Source organism: Bos taurus, chromosome 7, assembly GCF_002263795.3.
Source record: "Bos taurus isolate L1 Dominette 01449 registration number 42190680 breed Hereford chromosome 7, ARS-UCD2.0, whole genome shotgun sequence".
Taxonomy (NCBI): Eukaryota; Metazoa; Chordata; class Mammalia; order Artiodactyla; family Bovidae; genus Bos; species Bos taurus.
Window position 1 is genome coordinate 14,702,401 of NC_037334.1, and position 24,158 is coordinate 14,726,558.

The 24,158-nt window shown below is 47.0% G+C and overlaps 1 protein-coding gene across 7 annotated transcripts in view; it reads right to left on the reverse strand.

Moving 5' to 3' along the window:
- The window catches only part of DNMT1 (DNA methyltransferase 1), a 51,303-nt gene that overhangs the window by 23,065 nt on the left and 4,080 nt on the right, over window positions 1-24,158 (reverse strand). For 4 of the 7 annotated variants that reach the window (XM_015471991.3, XM_015471995.3, XM_010806776.4 and 1 more), the window contains exons 2-22: window positions 20,002-20,038; window positions 19,243-19,350; window positions 18,829-19,048; window positions 17,685-17,760; window positions 16,334-16,409; window positions 13,402-13,436; window positions 12,929-13,010; window positions 11,423-11,457; window positions 10,387-10,474; window positions 8,658-8,692; window positions 8,088-8,169; window positions 6,863-6,901; window positions 6,066-6,100; window positions 5,576-5,621; window positions 5,400-5,480; window positions 5,215-5,324; window positions 2,129-2,247; window positions 1,703-1,795; window positions 1,086-1,237; window positions 624-811; window positions 333-516 (exon numbers count right to left, since the gene is read on the reverse strand). In XM_015471991.3, coding sequence (XP_015327477.1) covers window positions 333-516; window positions 624-811; window positions 1,086-1,237; window positions 1,703-1,795; window positions 2,129-2,247; window positions 5,215-5,324; window positions 5,400-5,480; window positions 5,576-5,621; window positions 6,066-6,100; window positions 6,863-6,901; window positions 8,088-8,169; window positions 8,658-8,692; window positions 10,387-10,474; window positions 11,423-11,457; window positions 12,929-13,010; window positions 13,402-13,436; window positions 16,334-16,409; window positions 17,685-17,760; window positions 18,829-19,048; window positions 19,243-19,350; window positions 20,002-20,038 — 1,921 coding nt within the window. The remainder of the gene's footprint in view (window positions 1-332; window positions 517-623; window positions 812-1,085; window positions 1,238-1,702; window positions 1,796-2,128; window positions 2,248-5,214; window positions 5,325-5,399; window positions 5,481-5,575; window positions 5,622-6,065; window positions 6,101-6,862; window positions 6,902-8,087; window positions 8,170-8,657; window positions 8,693-10,386; window positions 10,475-11,422; window positions 11,458-12,928; window positions 13,011-13,401; window positions 13,437-16,333; window positions 16,410-17,684; window positions 17,761-18,828; window positions 19,049-19,242; window positions 19,351-20,001; window positions 20,039-24,158) is intronic. The other 3 variants (XM_015471992.3, XM_024993832.2, NM_182651.2) reach the window with 1 other exon arrangement.

The following is a 24,158-nucleotide window of genomic DNA, read 5'->3' on the forward strand; positions in this document are numbered from 1 at the left end:
CAGGATCCTGGGAGGATGACCCCGCTTGGAGGAAGCAGTGCTGGCCTCTGCGGGGCAGTCACCCCCCTCACCCTCACACAGGGGCCTGAGGACACAATGGGACGTGGCCAGACTCCTTTGTAGCAGAAGCAGCACTGATGGCAAAGTGCCTGAGCGTGCCTCTTTTGACAGTTGTCCCGTAAGACACGCAAGTCCCCCTGGATAACTAACTCCTTCGCTGAGCTGTTTTTGGGGGGTCACATCTACTCAGTAAGACTCTCAAGCCAAAAAGAGAAAACAGCGAGCTCCTCAGAGATCATGAGGGGCAGGAGAGCCGGCGTAGGCGAGGTTACCTCACAGACGCCACAGCGCCGGCGCTTGAAGGCATTCTCCTTGTCTTCCTTGTCATCTTTTTCAATTTGCTCCGCAAAGAAAGTGTCAAAGATCTGGTAGACCAGCTTGGTGGTGGTGGCCTTGGTGGGGCCCTTGTCCTTCTCTTTGGCGGGTTGCCGGATGGTCTGCCGCCTCTCGGCTCGCCTGGAAGAGAGATTCCACGGTGTTAGCGGCCCAGGAAGAGCTCCCGCAGTGCCCTACCTTCCAGACTCCGTCTCAGGTCTTCAGGCTCACTCCTGCTGCACCCTCACCTTTTTCCCAGGGTGACCCCGGCCAGCTTGATGAGGTCTCTCATGCAGGGGCTCAGGAAGATGGGCTGCTCGTCACTGTCCCCAGCCCGATCATAACTCTCTACTTGCTCCACCACGAACTGGGCATGCCGCAGGAGAGAATCCTCTGTGAATCGATTCAAGTTGAGCATACAAGGAGGAACGGTGGTCTTTTGGAAAAAAAAAAAAACAAAAACAGAAGTTTCTCTTAGGCTTAAGCAAAACTGGTTTGCGTCAAACATGCTTATATGTATCACTTCCCACATGGCTCGGTGGTAAAGAACCCGCCTGCCAGTATCCTTTCCCAGGAAATCTCATGGACAGAGGAGCCTGGAGGGCTGCAGGCCATGGGGTCACCAAGAGTTGGACCCAAATCAGTGAATGAACAACATCACATGTAAACAATCTGTGAATCCCAGATAATGAAAAACCTAAGCCTCTTACCTCAATCTTATTGATCAGGTCTTCGTAGGTGGAGTCAGGGTTGCTCTGCAGGAACTCAACCACTATCTTACTTATATAGATCTTCTCCTGCATCACGCTGAATAGTGGTGCGTACTCTGGGCTGGGATCCATCAAGATATACTCGGCAAATGCTGGAGTGGACAGACAGACAAGAGCAGTGTGAGCCTGACGGCAGCAGCAGTAGCCAAAGGGCAGGGATGAGGCTACAAGGCTCACAGAGCAGGCAGAGTCATTCCACACTCAAACGTCAAAACCTAAGAGGCACGGTCAGGGTTAACTCATTCAGAAGGGGCCTATTGGAGCCAACCAGAGAATAGACTGGCCAAGTGGCTTTCCTCTAGCTCGATTCTGGCTTTTGGAATTTGGTCTGGGTTTCAGCTGCAAGGTCAGTTCCAGGGTCAGTTGTAACTAGTACGAGAAGCCATCCCAATCAAGCCTGACGTGCTTCCCACACAGCCACGAGAGCCTGAGACTTTCCAGAGCCCAACCAAGCCCGGTCATGGGAGCCTGAGACTTCCCAGAGCCCAACCAAGCCCCATGGAAGACAGAAGCATCTTTCAGATTCCAAAACAGTCCACAGTTGGCCACATACTTACAGGTGCTAAAGCCAAGAAGAGCCTTTTCACCTCCATCAAAACCAGCAATCCACCATTCGTTTATGGGGCCAAAATTTTTGCCATTAATACCACCTAAAAGAGGAGAAAAAGGTTTCTTGAAATGAAGTGGACTAAGAAATGGCAACTCACTCCAGTCTTCTTGCCTGGAAAATCCCATGGACAGAGGAGCCTTGACAGGCTACAGTCCATGGGGTTGCAGAGTTGGACATGACTAAAAGAATATGCCTCAAAAACCCAAGCAGGTTCAGTGGCACTGAGTCCCCACCCGAGCCCACACCTCTGATCAGGTGAGCCGGGCAGCCTTACTGGAGCCATCAGAGCAAGACTGCTTGTAGCTGCTCACAGCCCAGACTCTGTTCGGTTTACAAACTGACTGTTTCAGACAATCTGGAACATTCCCCTTACCTTCGGGAGATGGGTCATCCTCATATATCGGCTTTGCTGAACCAGAAAAGAGGAGCTCGACATCCTTCTCAATGAGGCCGGTGTCGATCGGGCAAAGGTGACCGCGTTTACAGTACACGCTAGACAGGGGACAGAGGCCATTTACCAGGAGACCAAGGCAGGCAGGGGTACAGAGTCAAGCTCAGACATGGGGGGATGAAGTGTGGTCCCCAGACTCCACTATCTCCCTGGCTGCCAGAACCCTGGGTCAGTACAGTGCTCTTTCACCCCATAGCTTCTGATTCGCCCACCTGGGTACCAAGAGTAAGAGTATGAGAAGGGAATGTGGAGAGGTCAGCAAGACCGACAGCGGGAAACCCCACAGGGGAGCCCCTGGCGCGCCCTCCCTTGGGGAGTGGCTTGTGGAGACGCACTGGCTGCTCCAATACATCCTACCCAGACTTGGGCCACCACTCCCTCTAGCTCCAAAACGTTCTTGTTGCTGAAAATGAAACCTCACACCCACTGACCTGTCACTCCTTCCCCCCTCCCAACACCACCCCGGCAATTCCTGATCTGCTTTGTTTTTCTGGATTTACTGCTTCACACTATTTTATATGTTAGTTTGCGTTATGACTTTCACCTCAAAAAGATTAAAATAATGTGTGTTACACATCATAAGAAGCGAGGCTCATTGAGGACATGAGAAGGAGGGACTTCCACCTCCCTCTGGGGGGTGAAGCCTCAAGTTCAAGAACACCCACCACCTAGAGACACTCCATGACACTAGGAGAGTGTGCATCATTGAGCAGGACGCTGAATTTGAGAAAACAGGATGGGACTGGGGTGGGTTCTGCTTACGGACCTGCCTGTGCTGGCCTCAAGGCCAGAGGTGCTATGCAGGTCTGAGAGTATCCCCCGCCACATTCCCACCGCCTAGGCCCCTGGATGCCAAGAAATTCTCATCTTGGAATCTTACCAAATTAAAAAAATGAACACATGAGCACTTTGAGTGGAGCTCTTCCATCAGGCATAGCAGACAGACATGGGTCACAGTTCTGCCATTAGGACCTGAAGCCGTGGGAAGGATGGACACATACCCACAGAGGGCAGGACACGGTGGACTCACAGAAGGGGAGGATCCAGGGCCCAGCCTGACAGACTGTCCTCGTGCTCCGTCAGGAGAGGTGACATCAGGGAGAAGTGCCGAGTCTCAGGCCAGGGCAGGGCCCACTAGTGTGCAGAAGGGGCTCGTTGCCACCTGCCACCTTCAGCCCAAGGACCAGAGGTAAACAGAGTCCCCAGCTAACCCAGGTGGTCTGGCTTCAACGGCCTGATGCTCAAAGGCATGCCATTCCTGGGACGTGTGTTCTTATTTCCCAACCCACAGGAAGGAGTCTGTTCTTGAGGAGCCACCCAGAGACCCCCAAGCCCTGACACTCCTGATTACAGTGGCCCCAGCCCCCGGTTCTCGCGAGCCTCTGCCCCAGCAGCGCCACAGGGAAGCACAAGGCCGTGAACATCAGCGATGCTAACAGCACGTTTCACTCGTGCTGTCAGGCAGAGGTTTGAGCCGGGGAGTGGCCGGGGAGTAGACAGCGTCCCAGTACAGATCAGGCTCCTGCTCGTGGAGAGGGAGAGACACACCCAACAGCGGCGAGCATACAGAGCACTGTGAAGAAACACACTGGGATTTCCTAGAGCGCCCAGCCCACTGTGGGGCAGGAATGTCAGAAAGACCATCTCGAGATGATTCCACCTAACGCTTTGTAACAGGTGATCCAGCCGCCCCTACTCTTTTCTTGTCCAGGGAGAGGAAAAGCACGTGCCAAGGCCTGAAAGGAGACATGAGCTGGAGCCAAGCTATTTCACACAGAGAAGCAAAGGGAAGCACCTCCAGTGAGCAGTAGAGAGCAGAACGAAGGAGGCTAGAGAGGAGGGGGACTCTGCTCAATCACAGGCTTGTCTGAACCCCAAACGCAGTCCAAACTCCACTACCTACACCAAGAAGACCCCAGCGTCATTGCCTCGGCCTGAAGAGCCCCGCAGGATCCAGCCCCAGCCCTGGGTCCCTGTTCCCCAGCCACATCCCCTACCACTCACCCCCTGGCCCCTCCACTCCAGCCACACAGCCCCTTATCTAGTCTTCCACAGCCCACACGCCCCCCTCCCAGCCTCCACCTGCTGTTCCCTCCTCCTGGATGTCTTTCCCTCACTATCTCCTTGGCTTGTTCTTAAGCTGAGGTCTTTGCTCAAGTCCCTTCCCCTCCATTCTGAACAACTTTCTCCCACCCACTCTCTCTGCTCCCCGTGCTTTTCACATCCATCACAATGTCGCTACCCACAGGCACAGCTTGTTCTGCTTCCATGAAACCAGGGACCTGAAGTGCTGTATCTATAATACCCACTGCACATAGCTGGCCCTCAGTGGGATGAATGAGCTTTACGATATTTACCGACTCAAGGGCCTTCCCTGGTGGTCCAGTGGCTAAGAAGACTCCATGCTCCCCAATGCAGGGGGCCCAGGTTCAATTCTTCAGGTAACTAGATCCCACATGCCAGAACTAAAGATTTTCAAGCCACAACTAAGACTTGACACAGCAAAACAGCTGATTTTTGCAAGGATGTTTACCTACTCAAGATCTAACAGGAATAGCTTTAACAACCAAAGACCTACCAGTCATCTACCAGCTTGGTGGCCCTGAAGTGTCAGCAGCTTAAGAAATGTTGCAGATCAGGTGTTGAAAACTTTATTAGGATATTAAGAACTCAGGTGTCTTTAAGAAAATGCCTTGTTATGATAAGTATATTAGTTACCTGCGCTTCTTTGGTGACTTAGTGGTAAAGAATCCCCTGCCAATACAGGGGAGACGGGTTCGATCCCTGGTCCGGGAAGACCCCACATGCCACAGAGCACCTGAGCCTGTGCACCACAACAAGAGAAGTCACCGAAACGAGAAGCCTGCACACTGCAACTAGAGAGCAGCCCCTGCTCGCCACAACCAGAGAAAAACCCGTGCAGTAACAAAGACCTACCACAGCCACGTAAATAAAAAGATCCAGCAGGATTTAAAAAAAAGGAAAAACACACAAAACCTATCAGTTACCTGAAGCAGGTTAGTTTGTGCTGAGGCAAATCCTCGTAACTCTCAAAGCCAGATTCGTTGGCATCAAAGATGGACAACCTCTCGTTGGTCAGTATCTGTATCTCTTCCACCTGAGAGACATTGGACCAGTGAGCAGAGACACAGGAGACGCTAACTATCCGGCTGAAGACAGAGCTGGAACTTACCGCATCGGGGGGGTGCTGCTCGTATCTCAGCTCAGGGTCGTCCAGGTACTGCAAGCACTCGGTGCACTTCGGAGGATTGGTCTGTGGGGACAAAACACAGACGGCGCTCAGAGAGCCAGCCCTAAGCCAGTCCCTTAGTGTCACACAACGGCTTTTATTCCCAGGTGTACATTTACCTTGGACACTACGGCTATTTTGGTTCGAGTCATTTTCTTCTCGGTTCTGGGAACAAAGCAGAAGGTTTGTTTCAGTCATTACATGACACGTCAGAATCTGTCAAAGTTATACCGGATCCAGACACAGATGAGTGCCAGCTGCTGCATAAGGGGAAAGTGTGTCTTTACCATGCAGAGGGGACCTGCCTCACACAGCAGAACTGGCATGTCTCAGTCCTGCGCTCACTATCCATCACACGCAAAGCTAAGGCTGCTCCAGGAGGTCACTGCAAGTCAAAGTGAAGTCGCTCAGTCATGTTGGACCCTTTGCTACCTGGTGGACTGTAGCCCACCAGGCTCCTCTGTCCATGGGATTTTCCAGGCAAGAATACTGGAGTAGGTTGCCATTTCCTTCTCCAGGGGATCACTAAACGCCCCTTTTTCTTTCTTTCTCAGACAACTGTTTAGTATTACGATCTGCTTGATGGAAAGACAAAAAATAAGTTCTTACAGTTCTCTGTATGTAGTTCTGCGTCTCTTCTCCTCCTAAGTAGAGAAAACAGAAGAGTGAAGGGTAAAAAAGTCTTTTCCATCCGGACTATGTCACAAAGTTAAAGAATTTTATGTACATGGTTATCACAAAACCTAGTCAGAGGCAGGAAGGCAGTCAAAAAACCAGTGAGACCCAAGCCACCTCCAGTGTCTAGTCTTATAAACAAAATTATTATAACCAGACTTCCTTAAAAGACTCATAAGAGACTAGTTTTTTAAAAAAAGACAAAAACTTTTGTTGTTTAGCCACCAAGTCATGTCTGATTCTTTTGTGACCCCATGGAACTACAGCCCACCAGGCTTCTCTGTCCATGGGATTTCCCAGGCAAGAATACCAGAGTGGGTTGCCACTTCCTCCTCTAGGGGATCTTCCCCACCCAGGTATAGAACCCGCATTAGCAGGTGGATTCTTTATCCCTGAGCCACCAGGGAAGCCTGACAAAAATTAGCTCTCCTGTATTAAGTGATACCTCAGTAAGTATATAATTGACATGGGGCGCTATGGACTGAGTTTTGCCCTTGCTCCCCAACCCAATTCTTATGTTGAAGCCCTAACCTCAAATGTGACTGTATTTAGAGATGAGGCTTTTAAGGAAGTGACCGTGGTTACGTGAGGTCGTAAGTGGGAGAGACCTAATCCAATAGGACACCAGAGCGCTCTCCTCCCTACGTGCTTGCACAGGGACAGGTCATGTAAGGACCAGCAAGAAGGCATCCGTCCACACGTCAGGAAGAAAGACTTCTCCAGAAACTAACCCTGCTGGTACTTTGATATGTGAACTGTATTCTCCAGAACTGTAAGAAAAATAAACGTCTGTTGGTTAAGTCACTCAGACTGTCGTATTTGGTTATGGTACCATCCCCACCCCTGGTGACTAATAAGAGAAAACTTATTTCTAGAATTATTTTGAGTAAATGAAGGAATGCTAGAACTATCACTCTGCAACTCCCAGTGAAATAATGGATTTAAGCAATGATTGTTAAAAACAGGTGAAAAGGTGAAAAGCTGAGGGGAACTTTATAATGGATGGAGCAGGCTGAGGGCACCTGGGTTCAGTGATGAGTCCTGAAGCCTTACAAAGATAACCCTGCCTCTGGTGTGATATAACAGGAAGCACACAGCACCACCTTAGAAATCCTCTGGGAAACAAGAGACATGCCTCTGGTCCAGCATCTGAGCCTAACTAGTGGTCTACAGGGGACAGGGCTCTGGGAAGATCCCAACCTGAGAACCCACTAATGCTATGCGGCAGCTGGCTACTTACACCAACTGCAAGTAAGAGGATGGGGTGGCGCTATAGATGACACAGGGAAGACAAACAGCGAGTAAGCATATCGTACAGACTGAGCTGGGGTTCTGACTCACAGCAAAACACGCAATGCAGACCTCAGAGAAATCTGAACAGAGATTGGACTTTGATACTATGGTGTTAGGAAAATGGTATTGTAGTGATGTTTATTTACTTTTAATATTTTTTGATGTGGGTCATTTTTACAGTCTTTATTGAATTGGTTACAACATTGCTTCTGTTCCATATTTTGGTTTTTTTGGCTACGAGGCGTGTGGGGTTTTAGCTCCCCAACCAGGAACTGAACCTGCACCCCCTGCATTGGAAGGTAAAGTCTTAACCACTGGACCACCAGGGAAGTCCCTGTGATGATGTTTAAGAGACTCCTTTCCTTTTTAGAAGGAAGCACCTTGTAGAAGCACTTCTGTTAATATTTCACTAATATGTCTGGGATCTGTTTACCAGAGTGAGGGAGGGCAAGGAGAATAACTGAGGCTTGGGTAAAACATGCCTAGTCATGGGTTGGTAACTGATGAAGGTTGATGAGAATATGAGGGTTTTCTACCCTTTTCTGCCTACTCTAGGGTACGTTTGAAAGTTTCCATGAGGAAAATTGTTTATAAATCACTTTAAGATATTCCAGCCAATGGGATGTTATGAAATACAGTAGAATTGAAAAAACAAGAGCTTACCTTTTCATCTTCATCTTTCTCATCAGAAACTTGTGGCTTTACTCTTTCAGGTTCTTTTTCTTCTGGTCTCCGTTTGCTAGCTCTATTGGATAAACAAATAAGCCAAATGTCAGCTTAAAACCTGTATTGCCAATTCACATAAAAAATGACAAACTAATGCCTCGCTATAGAAAAGCAAAATATTCAGAACCGATCTGGTGAACAGACACTTTCTTCCCATCCAAAAGAAAGTCCCCTTGTCACAGTGGCTCCAAAGGTGCGTCACTAACACGTGATCCTGAAAAGAGGCCTGCAGACGCCCCATGTGACCCTCAGACATGGGGCCTGACGAGATACTGGAACTAAGACACGTGGCAGTGCAGTGATGGGAGTGCTACCCATGAGGCAAAGGGCAACAGGCAAGATGGGGCCCACAGTGATTTCTCATCCAGCCCCACCCAAACTGATCCAGTCTTCCAATAGCACCAGCAATTCCCTGTAAACATCTACATCACAGATCTCCAATAGCTATTTTGGTAATTTAAACTACACAAAGCACAGCACAAAAGCACAAGCATTTTAACCACTTACAGATCTTTGGGTTGACTTCTGTGCCTCTTTTCATCCTGAGAGGGGAAACGTGTGGGTAGAGAAATAAAGGGGGGAAAATTAATTTGAGCAAGAGTGAGACAAAACCCCAAAGTATCAGTTAATGATTGCAGCACCGTAGGACGAGAGAATTGGAAAATCTAGGCAGGTCTACAGGCTAGAGATGAGGCTTCAAAAATTTTAACTCAGTTCCCTAACGCCTACAAACAAGAGTTGGTAGATTTCCTGTAAAGGGCCAAAAAACAGACATTTTCAGGTTTCCAAGCCACAGACTTGCGTCACAGCTCCTCAACTGTACCACTGCAGCATAAGAATAGCCAGAAACAATACATAAGCGAAATGGCATGGCTGTGTTGCAATAAAACTTTATGAAAACAGGCAGAGGGCCAACTTTGGCCTGTGGACCACAATTTACACACCCCTGTCCTGGGATAGCTCAAAGCAAAAGGGACTGTTAGAGCCATTTTGCTTATGTCAGCCCAAATGTCTATAGCTGCATCTGTCATTTGGTCAGGAGTGAAGATGTCATACAAACAGGCACTGGGACAGGAGTGGGAAAGTAGGTGACAACGCTAAACTTTGGAATCCAGTATGGAAAAGAGACAGAAGTAGGGATTCCCAACTTGGTCACCAACTCATTAAAGACAGCAGAGCCCACATACAAAGACTATCTTTCTGATATGCTGCTGACCTTTATAAAGAAGTATACACATAGATTAAGTCAATAATTAAAAAAAAAAAAAAAAACTAGACAAAGTCAAACTTTTGGTCCTTTTGTCCTTTTCTGCCATGAGACAAGAGCGCTGGCTGTGGGGTCTGAAGCTCCTGCCAGCTGCTGTCTGAGGAAAACGGATGGTCTGACACCACCGCTGAGATCTCTCTAGACCTGAAGGGATCCCAGGCAAGTGCTGACGATTAAGATCACGAGTAATCAGAAAAGATGAGACAATAAGATGTTAGACAGAACAAGCTGGAGGTGACACACCGAAAGGATCACGTGCCACAGAACAAGCAAGGGTGCCCACTGGAAGCGAGAACGCTCAGGACCCAGGAAGTCTGACCTCAGGCTCTGCTCCCTGGATCTCACAGAAAACCAGAGACAATCTTGGGACCATCCTGGTTTGGCTTTTCTTAGAGCAAATTGCTAAGGAGCTTAATAAGATCCCTGTGCTGTGGCCCCCAGCAGATGTAGCCCAGTCCCCTGGAGTTTACAGCCCTGTGGATAACCTCACCATCTGAGGCTTCTATACAGGCCCACCCCTGGGTCAGTGTACAATATTTTAGGGTTTAATATGTTAACTAAGCTGAACTGTGGGAGCTGGCGGGAACGCGAGGAGCTAGACTCAGAACTCAGGAGACTGGTCGATAAAGCAGCACAAGCATGATGACACGTGTATCTGGGGTGACACGTCAAGCCTTCTCAGGCCAGAGGCTATGAAGAGAAGCTGGTTCCACACACATCTTAGTCCAGGCACACACAGGCCCTTGGCACCATTACCATAAATAGACAACTGAACGCTCACTACGTATCAGGCGCTAACATGCAGCGACAGCTGCCAACCCCCACAAGGAGGGGCAGGTCACCTGCCCAAAACCACCCCAGGGCAGGTAGGGCTGGATTTCAACGCACAGCCCTAACCCATGCCATTTCTCCCAACCAACTGGGAACACAAGGATCGGTTAGAGATAAGTGATACGAGTCAGTATTTACTTTGTCTTCTCCTTCATTCATTTCAGCCTGAGCTCCTCCAGGCCTCACATCTCTGTCTGGCTCCTCCTTAGCTTTGTGTTTAGGTGTCCTGTCACAGAAAAAAACACACAGTCAGCTAAGGGAGCCCATCACCGTTTCAAGAAGCCACAGTGAGGGTTTACACGGTTCCCTCCCCCAAGTTAGAGAGCATGGACGATTTTTCTCATCTGAAGGGTGATTTTTCTCATCTGAAGGGTAAGTTTTCATTGCAAGAAACCCAAGAGGGCTTTGGTACTTCAGAACTTATGATCTCAGAAGTGTCACCAACACTTCATGTGTTGCTGAGACACGCCGCAGTTTAAAAACGAGACAAAAGGGCTCCCCTGATCCCTGATAACCTGATGGGAATCCTGCCTGTGGAAGATTCCTGTGCAGGTTTGCTAGTGGGCTGAGGTGACATCTGAGAAGTCTTCCCCTCCTTCCACCAGGGCCCAGGCACTTGGTTCAGGAGTTCTGCCCACCCCAGACTCAGGCCCAGTCAATACCTGCTTCAGTCCATTGCATGTCAGAGGCTGCTTTTCACTGCCGCCCTCACACACTGCCACTGCTGAGCGCACGCCCCAGCTTGCCTAGTCCTAGGGCTGAAGCGGGTCTGCCTGGCCAAGATCAGTCAATGGCCACTGAGCCGCAAACATATAAGCTCAAAAAGTGCCTACTGTCCTGAGCCGCTGAGCTCTGGGGCAATTTGTCACATAGCATCTTCACAGCTACAGGCAAGAGACAGAGCTGCTCAACGCTCTTTAACCACCACCTAACAAACTGCTTCCTGTATGAACAGCAGTAAGGACAGACCACTAAGGACAGGCCAGCGGTCAAGGTCAGGTCAATCTCAGTTGACCTCAGCCTACACTGTGGTTGCCTGACCTTCCAAGAACAGAAGTTACCCACACATTACACGTATGACCTTAATGCCCTGTCCAATCCATAATTTTTACGAGAACACTTACTTTTGGAAGTAAATTTCACAAAGTACAAAAGGCATGTTAACTGTACTTACGGTTCTTTGGTTTGACTTCTGAGTCTCTTTTCTTCCTAAGTGGATGGGACGGGGAGGCAAAAAAAAAAAAAGACTAGTTAATTTCCCCCCGTTTGATTCTAATATTTCTATTAAAGAGCTTTATGGAAATAAAATACCTAAACTGATCCTATAGTCTAACTGGTAAGAAGGAGTCTCTTCTATTCAGATAGCACATTTTTTTTGGTGGGGTAGGTAGGCAAGAAGTTAAAGAACTCTTAGATTCTGCTGTTTAAGATGGATTTGCGGGCAGAATTACTGTCACTTGTCAGGATTAAGTGTTGACAATCTCCTTGATAACTTTATCAAATGAGAATCTAAATAAAGGAATGAAGTAGTATGACCAATCGGAATAAGAGCTCCATTTCAAACATGGACAACAAATCATTTTGAGTCTGAATTTAGAGAGCTAAATGCACCTCTCCAAAATTCAGCCTCAGGAACCCCTCACACTTTGTGAGGAGATCAAAGGTTGGTGATGTAAACAGAAAAAACACATGGCAGACTCTGCTACTGCAAGAGGGAATCCCAGGAATCTGGCCATAGACAAGGGATTTCAATCAGCCCTAAATCCTTCTTTGGAGGATTTGAGCCAGTCTACTGGAACCACTTGTTCTCAAACGATTTAACATATGTCCCAACTGTAACTGCTGCTAACTTTAACTAGGATCAGGGTAGGGAAGTGATCAATTAAAGGCTAGCTTCAAGTACCAAATAGTTCAAGAATTATCATGCATCTTGGTTGATTCCCCATTAGGACAAAATAACAGACACCCATTTTTTAACAGGCTCTCAAGGACACACACTACCCATGGGAGTTGCTAAGAAAATTCTCATCAGTGTGGTCATAAAACTTTTGGGGATCTGAGATTGTTCCACCACCTGGGACCGACCAATGTCAGCCTTTTACCGTATGGGGCAGCGCTGTCTCATGGTAAAGCTCCCACTTTCAGACCCCCGATTCCTTCTTCTACCTTCCCAAGCTCCTGGGGTGGGATTCAGTGGTACATCTGTATTTCACAGAACCTTAAGCCCACCCTGATTTTACAAAGGAGCCACAAGTCTGGGGAAAGAACTGGTCTGATCTCAGTTAAGAATGCAGCTTTAACCCTGGATGATGCTATAGCACTTTAGCACCTGTGTGTCTGAAAGTGAGATCTCCACCAAGACCTCATGAGCAACCAAGATGTGCAGGAGAGGGGAGAGGCTTAAGCTGTGTGACTAACTGATCAAGCAGCAGAGGTCCAGGTGACTTCTAGGCCTATCAGTGGTTTACTGTCACCAGAACCACATAAACACACCTTCCACATAGAGAAGCAGCAGAAAGAGGAGTTTGAAGAGCATTTTTGCTAAAGTCAAGGTCATTGTGATCATTAGTGAAAGTCATTCTGTTCCTATATGCTCTCCACGCCCTGATCCCTCTTCCTAGAACCAATGGGGACTCTGATTCAGGTGGAAGTGACAAACACGGAGGTGACCAGGCTTTACTTTATCATCTCTTCCTTCTTCTTCCATGTGTGTTCCTGGTCTTACTCTTCCTGGTTCTTCTGCAGGGAGCAGCCCAGCAACTCTATCAAGCAAGATAACACACCCTAAGGATGACTTTCAGAGACTCCTCCCCTGGAAGCAGTTTTCAAAAGGGCTTCCTTCCTCCCCCCGACCACCAAAAGCCAATCTTCATCTCAGTAGCCCTGAAAAGTACATATTACGTTAACATTTAATATTCAATACAACCTTTAGATCTACTTCTGGTAACTGCCAGTTGCCCCCCACCCCAATTCACTCTTTGCAAGAGAATTCAACCTGGATCACAAGGTTAATCTGGCTGCAAACTCAGCGTCCTTAAGCTATCTATGATCACCCTGGCAACTCGCTAGTTCTTCCTTTTAAAACATTTCAGAAAAGTAATTTCAGTAGTCGAGATTACAAATTACACAGAACAAAAAGGTATAAACTCTTACCGTTCTCTGGATGTAACTCGACGTCTCTTTTCCTCCTATGTGGACAGAAGGGACGAGAAGAATATTTATTTCAAAAGAGGATCAAAACCAAAAGCACGAATCAAAGTGTTAAGTAAATACATTTGATATGGTTAAATACAGGCTTCCCAGGTGTTGCTAGTGGTAAAGAACTTGCCTGCCAATGCAGGAGACAAGAGATATGGGTTCGATCCCTGGGTCAGGAAAATCTCCTGCAGGAGGGCATGGCAACCTACTCCAGTATTCTTGCCTGGAGAATTCCATGGACAGAGGAGCCTGGAGGGCTACGGTCCAGAGGGTCACAAAGAGTCGGACACATTTGAAGCAACTTAGCAAGCATGCATGCATGGTTATAAACAGGGGTTGGGGGTAATCTGGGTTTGGGGAAGATGTGGGCAACTGTCACTCTGGTGTTGAGGTCCCACCAGCCTCAAAACAAAGGAGAGGCCCAGGAGTTGACCCAGCACACGTCCGCACAACTAGAGGTTGTCTAGTGATGCTACATGAAGTCAAAGATCCACCTCATGTCAGGGATTTGTTAATGTTAGCAAAAAAAAATCAACCCAGTAATTTGGGATTCCCATCAGGAAGTGATGATGACAACCTAAACTGGACACCAGCTCTTCGACGAACAGCCAGGACACTGCTTCCCTAAGTTCACAAGACTTGCCATTTCCAGGATATCTGTAGTTATGTATTTAAACAGGATAAAAATATTGTGGTGACGAAGCAGATATCTTGTTTGAGGTGGAGATTACAAGAATCCACACACACATACATCTGGCTATGCATGCAGAGTGAACAAAGTCTGTAGATTATACCAATGTCCATTCCCTGGTTTTACGGTTGTATTATAGTTGAGATGTTACCACTGGAGAAAGTTGGGTAAATTACACAGAACCCCTCCATAATATATGATATGGAATTAGTCTGTGTGTGTGTGTATTATATATAAAATTCTGACTGCAAATTGCTTTCAGACTTGAGCTACAACACCAACACTTCCCTGCGTCTGCGGCCTGTCGGCCCATCGTGCATATTTTGGACCTGCCAGTCTGACATTGTGTGAATCAGCTGCTTAAAGTAAATCTCATATATACAGATATCATTGACTCTATTTCTCTGAAGAACTCTAATACAGATTATATATTAATATAATACAGTACTATGTATAGACATACAAACCAAAACAATATATTAAAGACTGAGAAATGCTCGCCTCTAGAAGGACAGACAGGAGGGAGGGGCGGGAGAGGGATGGACAGAAGGGTGGGAGTACCACTCCTTTGTACCCAATAGCTGTTTGTACTGTTTTATCAAGTGTAGGTAATACTTGTTTAAAAAAAAACACATAGTAAGATCGCAAAACTTTAAATTGGGGGACTTCCCTGGTGGTCCAGCAGTAAAGAATCCGCCTTTTAACGCAGGGTTCAATCCTTGGTCAGGAAACTAAGATCCTATACACCGTGAAGCAACTAAGCCCGCGGGCCACAACTAAGACCCAATGCAGCCAAATAAACAAATAAATTAAAAAAAAAAAAAAAGACACTTTAAACTGGCTGAAGTATAAGGTTTTGACCTTATTTGACTTATTCAACCAATACCATCTGATATCACTGGTTTGGTGCACTAGGACTCTAGCATGTTGGAATAAACCCTATTCCTACAGGGGTTCATCCTCGAAGTTCACAAGGCCTCACACACACCACCAGTGAAACAGCTTCCTACTTGGGCAAGAACGCCCTGGTTAATTTCTTTAAAAGCAAAAAGAAAAGGCTATGTAAGCCCTCCAAGGTGTTAGAAGGGGGAAAAAAACAACTCAAACTGGTACATGTGTTTGTGTTTTTTTTTTAAAGTCTTATCAATATTACAAGAGCCAGCTTGCCCACGACATGTTCTCCTAGGGGGCAAGGGACTTGGCCACACGGCTTAGACAAGACGTTTCCCCATCTCGGTTTCCCACCGTGAGTGGGTACTCTGGCTAAACCTAACTATAGACACCTGAATAAGGGTCATGAACAGTCGCATATAATTCTCAAGAATAAGACAGAAGAATGAGCGTGTCTTATCAAGTCTACCTCAGCGATACCGGGCTCAATGCTTCTCACCTAGGGCAATTTTGCCCCTCTGAGACCTCTGGGAGAAACCGAAAGTGATTTTGGTTGTCACAAATGGGAGACAGAAGGAATGTTACTGGCATCTAGCGAGTAGGGGTCGTGACCTTGCTAAACACTCTACGATGTACAGGACTGACCCCTACAGCAAAGGTTTATTTGCCCCCAAAAGTCAAAGCCTTGGCTGAGACATCCAGCCTTAGAACAAACCACAGATATTCATCTTCAGCAGGTAACAGGCATTTACTACCCACCCAAAAGCCTACAGACTTTCCAAATTACACAGCCAATCCTGTGGCAGAACTGAAATAGACAGCATGTGGCCAGCTGGTATTACCTAGATTTGCCCCTTAAGCCACATGGGACAGCGCCAGAGGCATTGTCTTTCCCAGAGGCCTTTGGCAAGCCACCAGTTTTCCAACCTAAAAAGTCTAAGCAGCATTATTACAATGCACATAATAACATGACAATTCTGCTCTTATTGAAAAATTAAATGTGGGAAAGGAGCTTATCTGATGTCAGAAGCAAATGCTTTAAACACACCACCTCTGCTGGTCTGAACATCTCATCTTGCCAGGTGGAGAGGCAGGAAAGTAGACAGGAGAGAGCAGACTCAAGCTATGGGCCTGCTAAGCCCTCGGGTCTCATCATGATACACTTTGCACTGCCCGGGGTCCAGGGATACGTTCTAACACCTTCTCAGTCACTTCTGGTCCATAGACAGACCAAGCGTAAATTCACAGTTAACGGAAAACGTACCAAAATAAGGCAGAGTTAAGAAACTTAAACGCGAGCCCCACCTGGTCTTTTTCTTCATCAACAGAATCGTCTGACTTCACTTTTTCAGGTTCTTCCTCAGGTTTTCGTTTGGCAGGGCTGTCACACACAGTAAAGCCAACTGTTAGCTCAGCCCAACCCTAGACCTCCAGTGGGCATGAAGCAACTTACTGATACATTCCTCCCTCTGTATGGGAAGATTCAGGGCATGGACTCCCCCTTCCCTCCAAGGAGACGCCCTCATTGTCAGGATGTTAAAGTTCAACGTTTCTTCAAATGACAGGTTTAGAATACTACCATTTTGCAAACCTTATAAAATCATGGATCTAGACTTTGATCAACAGCTGCTATCATCACCAAAAAGACGTGACATGCTTCTGATGGACAGCCCCAGTTTGTTAATGAAGTTTCAGAAAATAAAGCTGGAATCTGAACAAGCCTCTAGACCTAGCTACCAGTTTATAGAAAACCAGAGACAAGTGAACACATTAACCACCACTAATGATGGTGATCCAGAAGCTAAAACAAAACCAAGTTTCTTTAAATAAATGGCAAGAAAATAAGGAATCTTAAAAGGATTAAGGAAGAAGTCAACCAAACTCTGTTAACATACGCGGAAGTATAAACACTGCTGTATACCTGGTAGTCAGGAGCTATTATACTTTATGAGGCATGAAATTATAGTTCTGTTTTGTCTTCTTAAAAAGACTGTTTCCTAAATGTTAGCAACTATAGCAAAATATGAATTAAAACTTGTCAGAGGAAGACCCTGTCATCTAGAAATACAGTATTTATGGATAAGATGACATGTCTGACTTGTTTCAAAGTAACCCAAGTGGGGGGTGTGGTATGTATGGAGGTGTAATTCATTTGGAATAGTTCATTGGAGCACATGGGGCTGAGGATGAAACGATCACCAGGAGCTGTTAACTGCTGTCACTGGGCCATATACAAGGGGTTCATTTTACTACTCTTGGTGATTTTGTGTATGCATATTTGAAGCTTCCCAGAAAGACTGAGGGCAGGAGTAGAAGGGGGCGAGAGAATGAGATAGTTGGAGGGCATCACCAACTCGACTGTCATGAGTTTGAATACACTCTGGGAAACAGTGAAGAACAGGGAAGCCTGCTGTGTAGCACTCCATGGGGTCCCAAAGAGTCGGACAGGACTTAGCAACTGAACAACGTTAACAGGAAAAATGGATGAGGTCTTCAGAAATGCTGTTCATGAGTGTCTGATAGCAAAATACCAAAGTGAAAACCCAGGCAATGTGGAAGTCAGAATCACTAAATTACATCCTACTAATTCTATACGTGGTTTACCAAAAACAGTTGGCCCCTAAAAAGGGGGCTTGTCCATTCATTATATACTGACCCCCGTGGGAAATGAGATGTGATGGTGGTCTGCCTGGTAGTCTTCCTTGTAATCCTGGGGCTAGAAGAGACTTCAGCTGTTTAAAGAAAAAGAAACATAAAAGTCACTAAGAATAAAAAAGTTCACAGCAAAGGTACAGTTCTTCAGAATTACCAGGCTGCTGCAGAGACCAGCTTCTGAGGATTAAGAATCCTCCTCTTCTTATTTTCAGCAACCACCATCTTGATAAAACTCACCAAATTAGCACCTGCCAGTTTGCTGAACCATTTTAACACAACCTCTTATATGACGGGCCCAACCCTGACACAGACAAGGAAACAGAACCTTTGCTTCCATCATCAGAAGGTGAAGTGGTCAAGAGCCTGACCTGAGCTCAAGTCCCATGCTCTTATTCTTTTAAAAATTTCAGAAGAGTTACTCTGACTACAAACGGGGAAGGAGTCTAAGAATAAATGTTTAGCTTAAACAGGCATATAACTTAGTTCTAAGTATCAGTAGATCCTGTTACTTTATACCTCAAATTCAATGATGTTTGGAGATCTAATGCTCTCAAACTTGGTCAAAGACAAAAATTTCTAGTCTACATCGAAGCTAGTTAGAAGTATACACAAGGGGGAATTCCCTGGCGGTCCAGTGGTTAAGACTGGGCACTTGCACTGCCATGGGCCCAGGTATGATCCCTGGTCAGGGAACTATGATCCCACAAGCCGAGTAGCGCGGCCAAAAATATATACATATATGGATACACAGGAGAAGGCAATGGCACCCCACTCCAGTACTCTTGTCTGGAAAATCCCATGGATGGAGGAGCCTGGTAGGCTTCAGTCCATGGAGTCGCTGAGAGTTGGACACAACTGAGCAACTTCACTTTCACTTTTTACTTGCATGCATTGGAGAAGGAAATGGCAACCCACTCCAGTGTTCTTGCCTGGAGAATCCCAGGGACGGGGGAGCCTGGTGGGCTGCCATCTATGGGGTCACACGGAGTCGGACACGACTGACGTGACTTAGCAGCAGATGGATACACAAGAAAGAAGTGATGCCCAGGGGAGCGGGTGGGATGAACCTATGGCGCCAAGTCTAATTGTCCTCCCCTTTGGTGATACCATACTCCAACAAGGTCAAATGAGTCGAATGCTCTTACACTTTGTTTCTCCATCAGACTTGCTTCTCCTGGGCGTGTAAAGTCTGGAGACAGGTTTGGGGGGCTTGCCTTTCTCTGCCATTACCACTCTGCAATCCTCACCACTTGTCTGGCTCCCGTTCTCTAGACATCCATTCGCTTCCCGACTGAAAGCATGAGCTCCGTTCTCCAAGGACAAATCTTTATTTAAAAGGGATTTGACTTTAGCCAGGTAGCCCTCCTACAGCAGGAAAGGATAATTTGAGTAGCAGTGAATGTAAACAAGTGGCAATGAGAGAATAATAAGGAAACACATGTGTTCCCTTTGTATAACTATCAGGTGACATGGGGAGTTGGGATTATTCAGCCTCCCTGGTCACAGACCAGTTACCCGGGAGGCCAAGTCTTCCAGACGCCAGGACCCTGAAGACTTACCTCAGATAATTCTTCTTTATGCAATTTGGTTTCCAAATCACATAACTGATTCTTTATTTCTGTCCGCAGAAATTCGTGCAAGAGATTCAGTTTCTCCTTCACACATTCCTAAGGGAAGGATATATGTTTAGAAGTCCCCACACTCTAAAACAACGCACTAAGGCACACTTACACTGCCTGGCCACATAACAATGACTGAAAGGCAGGCAACGCTGAGTCAAGACATGTTCGTGATAGTTCCATTAAGATCATATTACTTATTATTTTTATTTTTTTAAGAGGGACTTCCCTAGTGGTCCAGTGGCTAAGACTCCACACTCCCAATGCAGGGGACCCAAGTTCGATCCCTGGCCAGGGAACTAGATTTCATGTGCCACAGCTAAGACCTGGTGCAGCCAAATAAATATTAAAAAAAAAAAAAAAGATCATATCACACCATCTACAGGGTGGTGAAAAATGGGAAGATTAGGAAGTGAAACAGACACATAATGGTATAGTAGAACAAAACTGATTCTGAAAAAAACAGTGTGACCAGGGCAAGTTATAATCTAGACTTGCTGATAGGGAACCTAGATTGGGAAACTTGATGAGTTACCAAAAGCTAACTGATAACAGCCTATTAATATAGCACATTAGACAAAAACATCCAAGTTATCCTTAAGAGTTTAAGGAAAAGAGAGCCAATTCCACTTTGAGCTACATAGTCTATCAGACAGTCACATCTGATAATAGATTTTGTTAAGGTGGAGATGACCTTACCTTTTCTGTCAAACTATCTCTTTCCAAATCTTTGAGCCTGGGGGAAGAAAAAAGGGAAGAAAACGCTTGTTAAGCAACACTGTTCATCTATAATACCACAGTTTAAAGAACTTTGGAAATAACTTCAACACGGATATTAGAAAATACAATGGTTCCCCCTGCTCAATGTGTAGAATGCCCCACTGCAAGTGCCTACATACACATTAAGAAGTCATTTGCAATCTAAGTGAGGTTCCCTTTTTGGGGGGTGTTTTTCTGATAGTGGAAAGGGATAATACAGGCACTCTATGACAATGTTATTTTAAAGACACTGGCGGTCCAGTGGTTAAGAGCCTGCACTCCCAATGCAGGGGGCACAGGTTTGACCCCTGGTCGGGAACTAAGATCCAACATGTTGAACAGTGCAGTCAAAAATTAAGATTTAAAAAAAAAAAAGGCACTGGGAAAGTGGAAGCATAGTTGGGGTCCTTCCCAAGTTAAGTGACCAACAGGTGGTCTTCCTCCAGTTGAACCTGACCAAGAGTCCATAGAAGGGCATACAGAGGTTAGAAAGAGTGAACCAGGGCAACAGGAGGCTGCGGAAACAGTCAGCTAACACCCCCAAAGGCCAGGATGGGGACAGTGGGAGTGGCAGCACTCTGATGAGTAGGAAATGGAAGTCGGGGTCACCTGGGGCAGCACAGGGTGCCCCACACACAAGGAAGAGAGAGGAAGTCAGAGAAGCTGGCTGGCGCCTCACCCAAGAGCTCATCCTTGTGAACGTTTCTACCTAGTCATTCAGGTGTGCAGAACTGTCATGAGTTTCGCTGGAAAAATCATGGTCTGACTTGATTACTAAGATGAATGTCTTGCCTCTTTTCGGGGGAAGGGAGCAAAGAGAATAAAGGAACAAGAAGCAAAAGACACAGAGGAAATGGAGAGCCTGTTGTTCCTGGCTTGGGCAGTGTTCCTGTGGGCAGCGGAGTGAGAACAGGTCCAACCAGCTAAGCCAGTGTCCGTCAGCAGAGGGGGGTTGCCCTGGGCAGGGAAGGACTGGGCCTCCACCATGCGTGGGTCCTCCCTTTGGGCACCCAGGCAAGGTACTCGGTTACCACCAACCTAAAGGGCAGGAATAGAGCTCTCCCAGACTGACCTTCGAAGAGGGAGGGCAGATGTAAGCAGCACAGACAGGAATGTGAGTGACAGGCTCTGCTGGACTAGTGACAGACAGTGGCTACTCCGAGTGGGTGGGGATCCTGCTTCTAGCTGCAAACATCATCTGTGGGTGCCTCCTCTGCGCCAGACCCTGTTTCAGGCAACAAGCTGAGTGCTGAGATGTACGCACTGCCAGGCAGGGGCTTCCTGGCTGGCGCTGGATGCTCAGCAGAGGTCTGGCTATAGAAGAGACTGAGCAGGGGCTTCCTGGTGGGCCAGCAGCTAAGACAATCATGCTTCCACTGCAGGGGGCATGGGTTTGATCCCTGGCCAGAGAACTGAGGACCCACAATGCCACGGAGCACAGCCAAAAAAAAAAAAAAGATAGCAGCCTACCGACAGAGTGGTTAATATGCTGTGTATCACATGCGTTGTGTAATCTGGACTCAAGATTCAGAGTCAGGCTTTCCAGAAGCATGTGGAGTCCCTTCCAGGCAAAAGTCATTCTACCCCCAAAGCAACTCAGGTCCTGGGAGAGCCTTAGTTGAGGACGACTGCAGATCATGTTGCTCAGAGCCAGAGGCGCACACACTGCTGCCGGAGCACCACAGCCACCCACCTTCAGTCACTGTGCTCACAAAACCCTGGCAGGACACAGCTCCCACCTCAACCGGGTCACCTTAGGCATCAAGGACAACGCTCAGATGGAAGCCCATCAAGGGGCCCTTTGCCCAACGCTGACAACGCCTATATCTGGGCAGGAGACAGATCTGCAGGTCAGAATTTTTTAAATCTTTCCTATTGAAGTGGGATATTTAGCTTGGCAGGGAGAAACAGACCTTGGGGGTATCTCAAAAGTCTCGCCCTGTGAAGACTAGATTTAACCTGCTCAGCCCTGGAGTGGGAGGCAGGAGCCCAGGGCAGGCACTGAGGAGCCAGAGGTGGGGCAGGAGGAAGGCTGGTCAGTGTGCCTCCCCTGGTGCTCAGGCTATCACTGGAGAGTTTATCCCCATCCCAGTAAAACTGGTGACACTACCTCCCATCTAGGTTCACAGCCAGGAGGATGAGAAGCAGATATGAAGGACCGAGTAGTCACAGAAGATGGCAACATTACATACACATACACACACACACACACACACATATATATATATATATAACCTTAGCTACCTTCTGGTCCAAGATCCCATGACTCATTCCTAGCTGCTTCCATCAGAGCAGCTCTTGAAAGGCAAAAAAGATATACGTCGACCACGGTGAAGGCCAACAGAGTTTAAGTCTGAGGCTTCTGAAGAAAAAGGATATAAATGGCAACAGGAAGGAGGGACACAGAGAAGCTGAGAGCTCAGTGGGAACTAGGCAGAGGAGCTGCCACAGCAGGGCAAGAAACTCACACGAGTCAGGCCAACACAGGGGAAGAAAGGCAAATCCTGAGAGGAGCTGGGTGCCTGTCTCAAGGAGGTCAGCAATGTCAGGCTAAAATATCACAGATTTTCTCCATAGTTAACAAACCATTGGAAGAGTCATGGGGGAGATAAAACCCAAGAATCAGTCATGTTTTAGTGGGGGATAAACAAAGTCAAGATGGCAGAAATATACAATATGTATTAGTTTAAAAGAGATAAAGTGTTAAATCACCATAAGGTGTTAAATCACTCTAACATCCTAAATTGGGCTTCCCTGGTGGCTGGACGGTAAAGAATCTGCCTGCCAATGCAGGAGACCTGGGTTCGATCCCTGGTCAGGAAGATCCTCTGGAGGAGGGAATGACTAGCCACTCCAGTACTGTTGCCTGGAAAATCCGATGGATAGAGCCTGGCAGGCTACAGTGCATGGGATTACAGAGTCAGACATGACTGAGTGGCTAACTCTTGACATCCTAAATCAGAAACACTGATCTGTAATATGGTTTCACAGCAGGAGCTGAGAACATCCTGGAGAAGTTACAAAGCTCTGTTAATTGTGCCTTCCGTAACTGGCTGCATGGTGGGTGGTACCGGAGACAGTATTTGTGGAGGGAAGGATAACGGACCCTCTCCCCTAGTTCCCCAGAACCTGTGAATATGTTACCTTACATGGCAAAAGGGACTTTGCAGATGTGATTAAGAGTACAGCTCTTGAGATGGAGAGGGTATTCTGGATGACTCAGGTGGGTCTTATCAAATCATTTAAATCCTAGGAGCAGATAAAGTTCCCAGCTGCATTTCAAGTGATGTGACTACAGAATGGTCAAAAAGACGTGATGTGAGAACTCGCTTTGAGGGCTTAAAAGATGAAGGAAAGGGGCCATGAGCCAACAGATGACGTCGCCTCCAGGCACTGGGAATGGCTTTCACCCTACAGCCAGCAAAAGAAGAAGGACCTCAGTCCTACAACCACAAGGAACTGAATTCTGCTGACAACCTGAGAGAGTAAGAAACGGGTTCTCCCCTAGGGCCTCCAGGAAGGAAGGCAGCCTGCTGATGCTTTGATTTTAATCCAGTGAAACCCACACCACATTTCTGACCTACAGAATCAGAGGATAACAAATATGTTTTATTTAAGTTACTAAGACTGCAGTAGTTTGTTATGACAGCAGTTAAAAACTAATACAGTACCAGAAAGGCAGAACTTTTTGGTAGGGAAGAAGGGAGCAGACCACGAATTTTAGGAGTGAAAGACAGTCCAGTGAATCTACGTGGCTATTTAACAGCTAGAAATTAGAACTGGCTCTCCAAAGAGGCATCTCTGGCTGGTACTGTTAACTGCTGAAGGCAGAAACCCTAAGACTGGAGGAAAATAAGGGTCCGAGAATTGAAAAGAAATATGGGGGAGATCAGGACAGAAGCTCCCAGGTAGTAAACAGCATCACCAAAGTCAAGAATACAAAGAATTAAGGAGAGAAAACCATCTTAACTGAGGAATGGCTGGGCACCTGGCACAAAAGCTAAGCTAAGGTGGCAGCAAAAAGAACAGGTCCAGATGAGTATACAAGAAGCCAGGCAAATAGGAAAGTTGGAATGATAAGCAGGCATGGGCTGCTA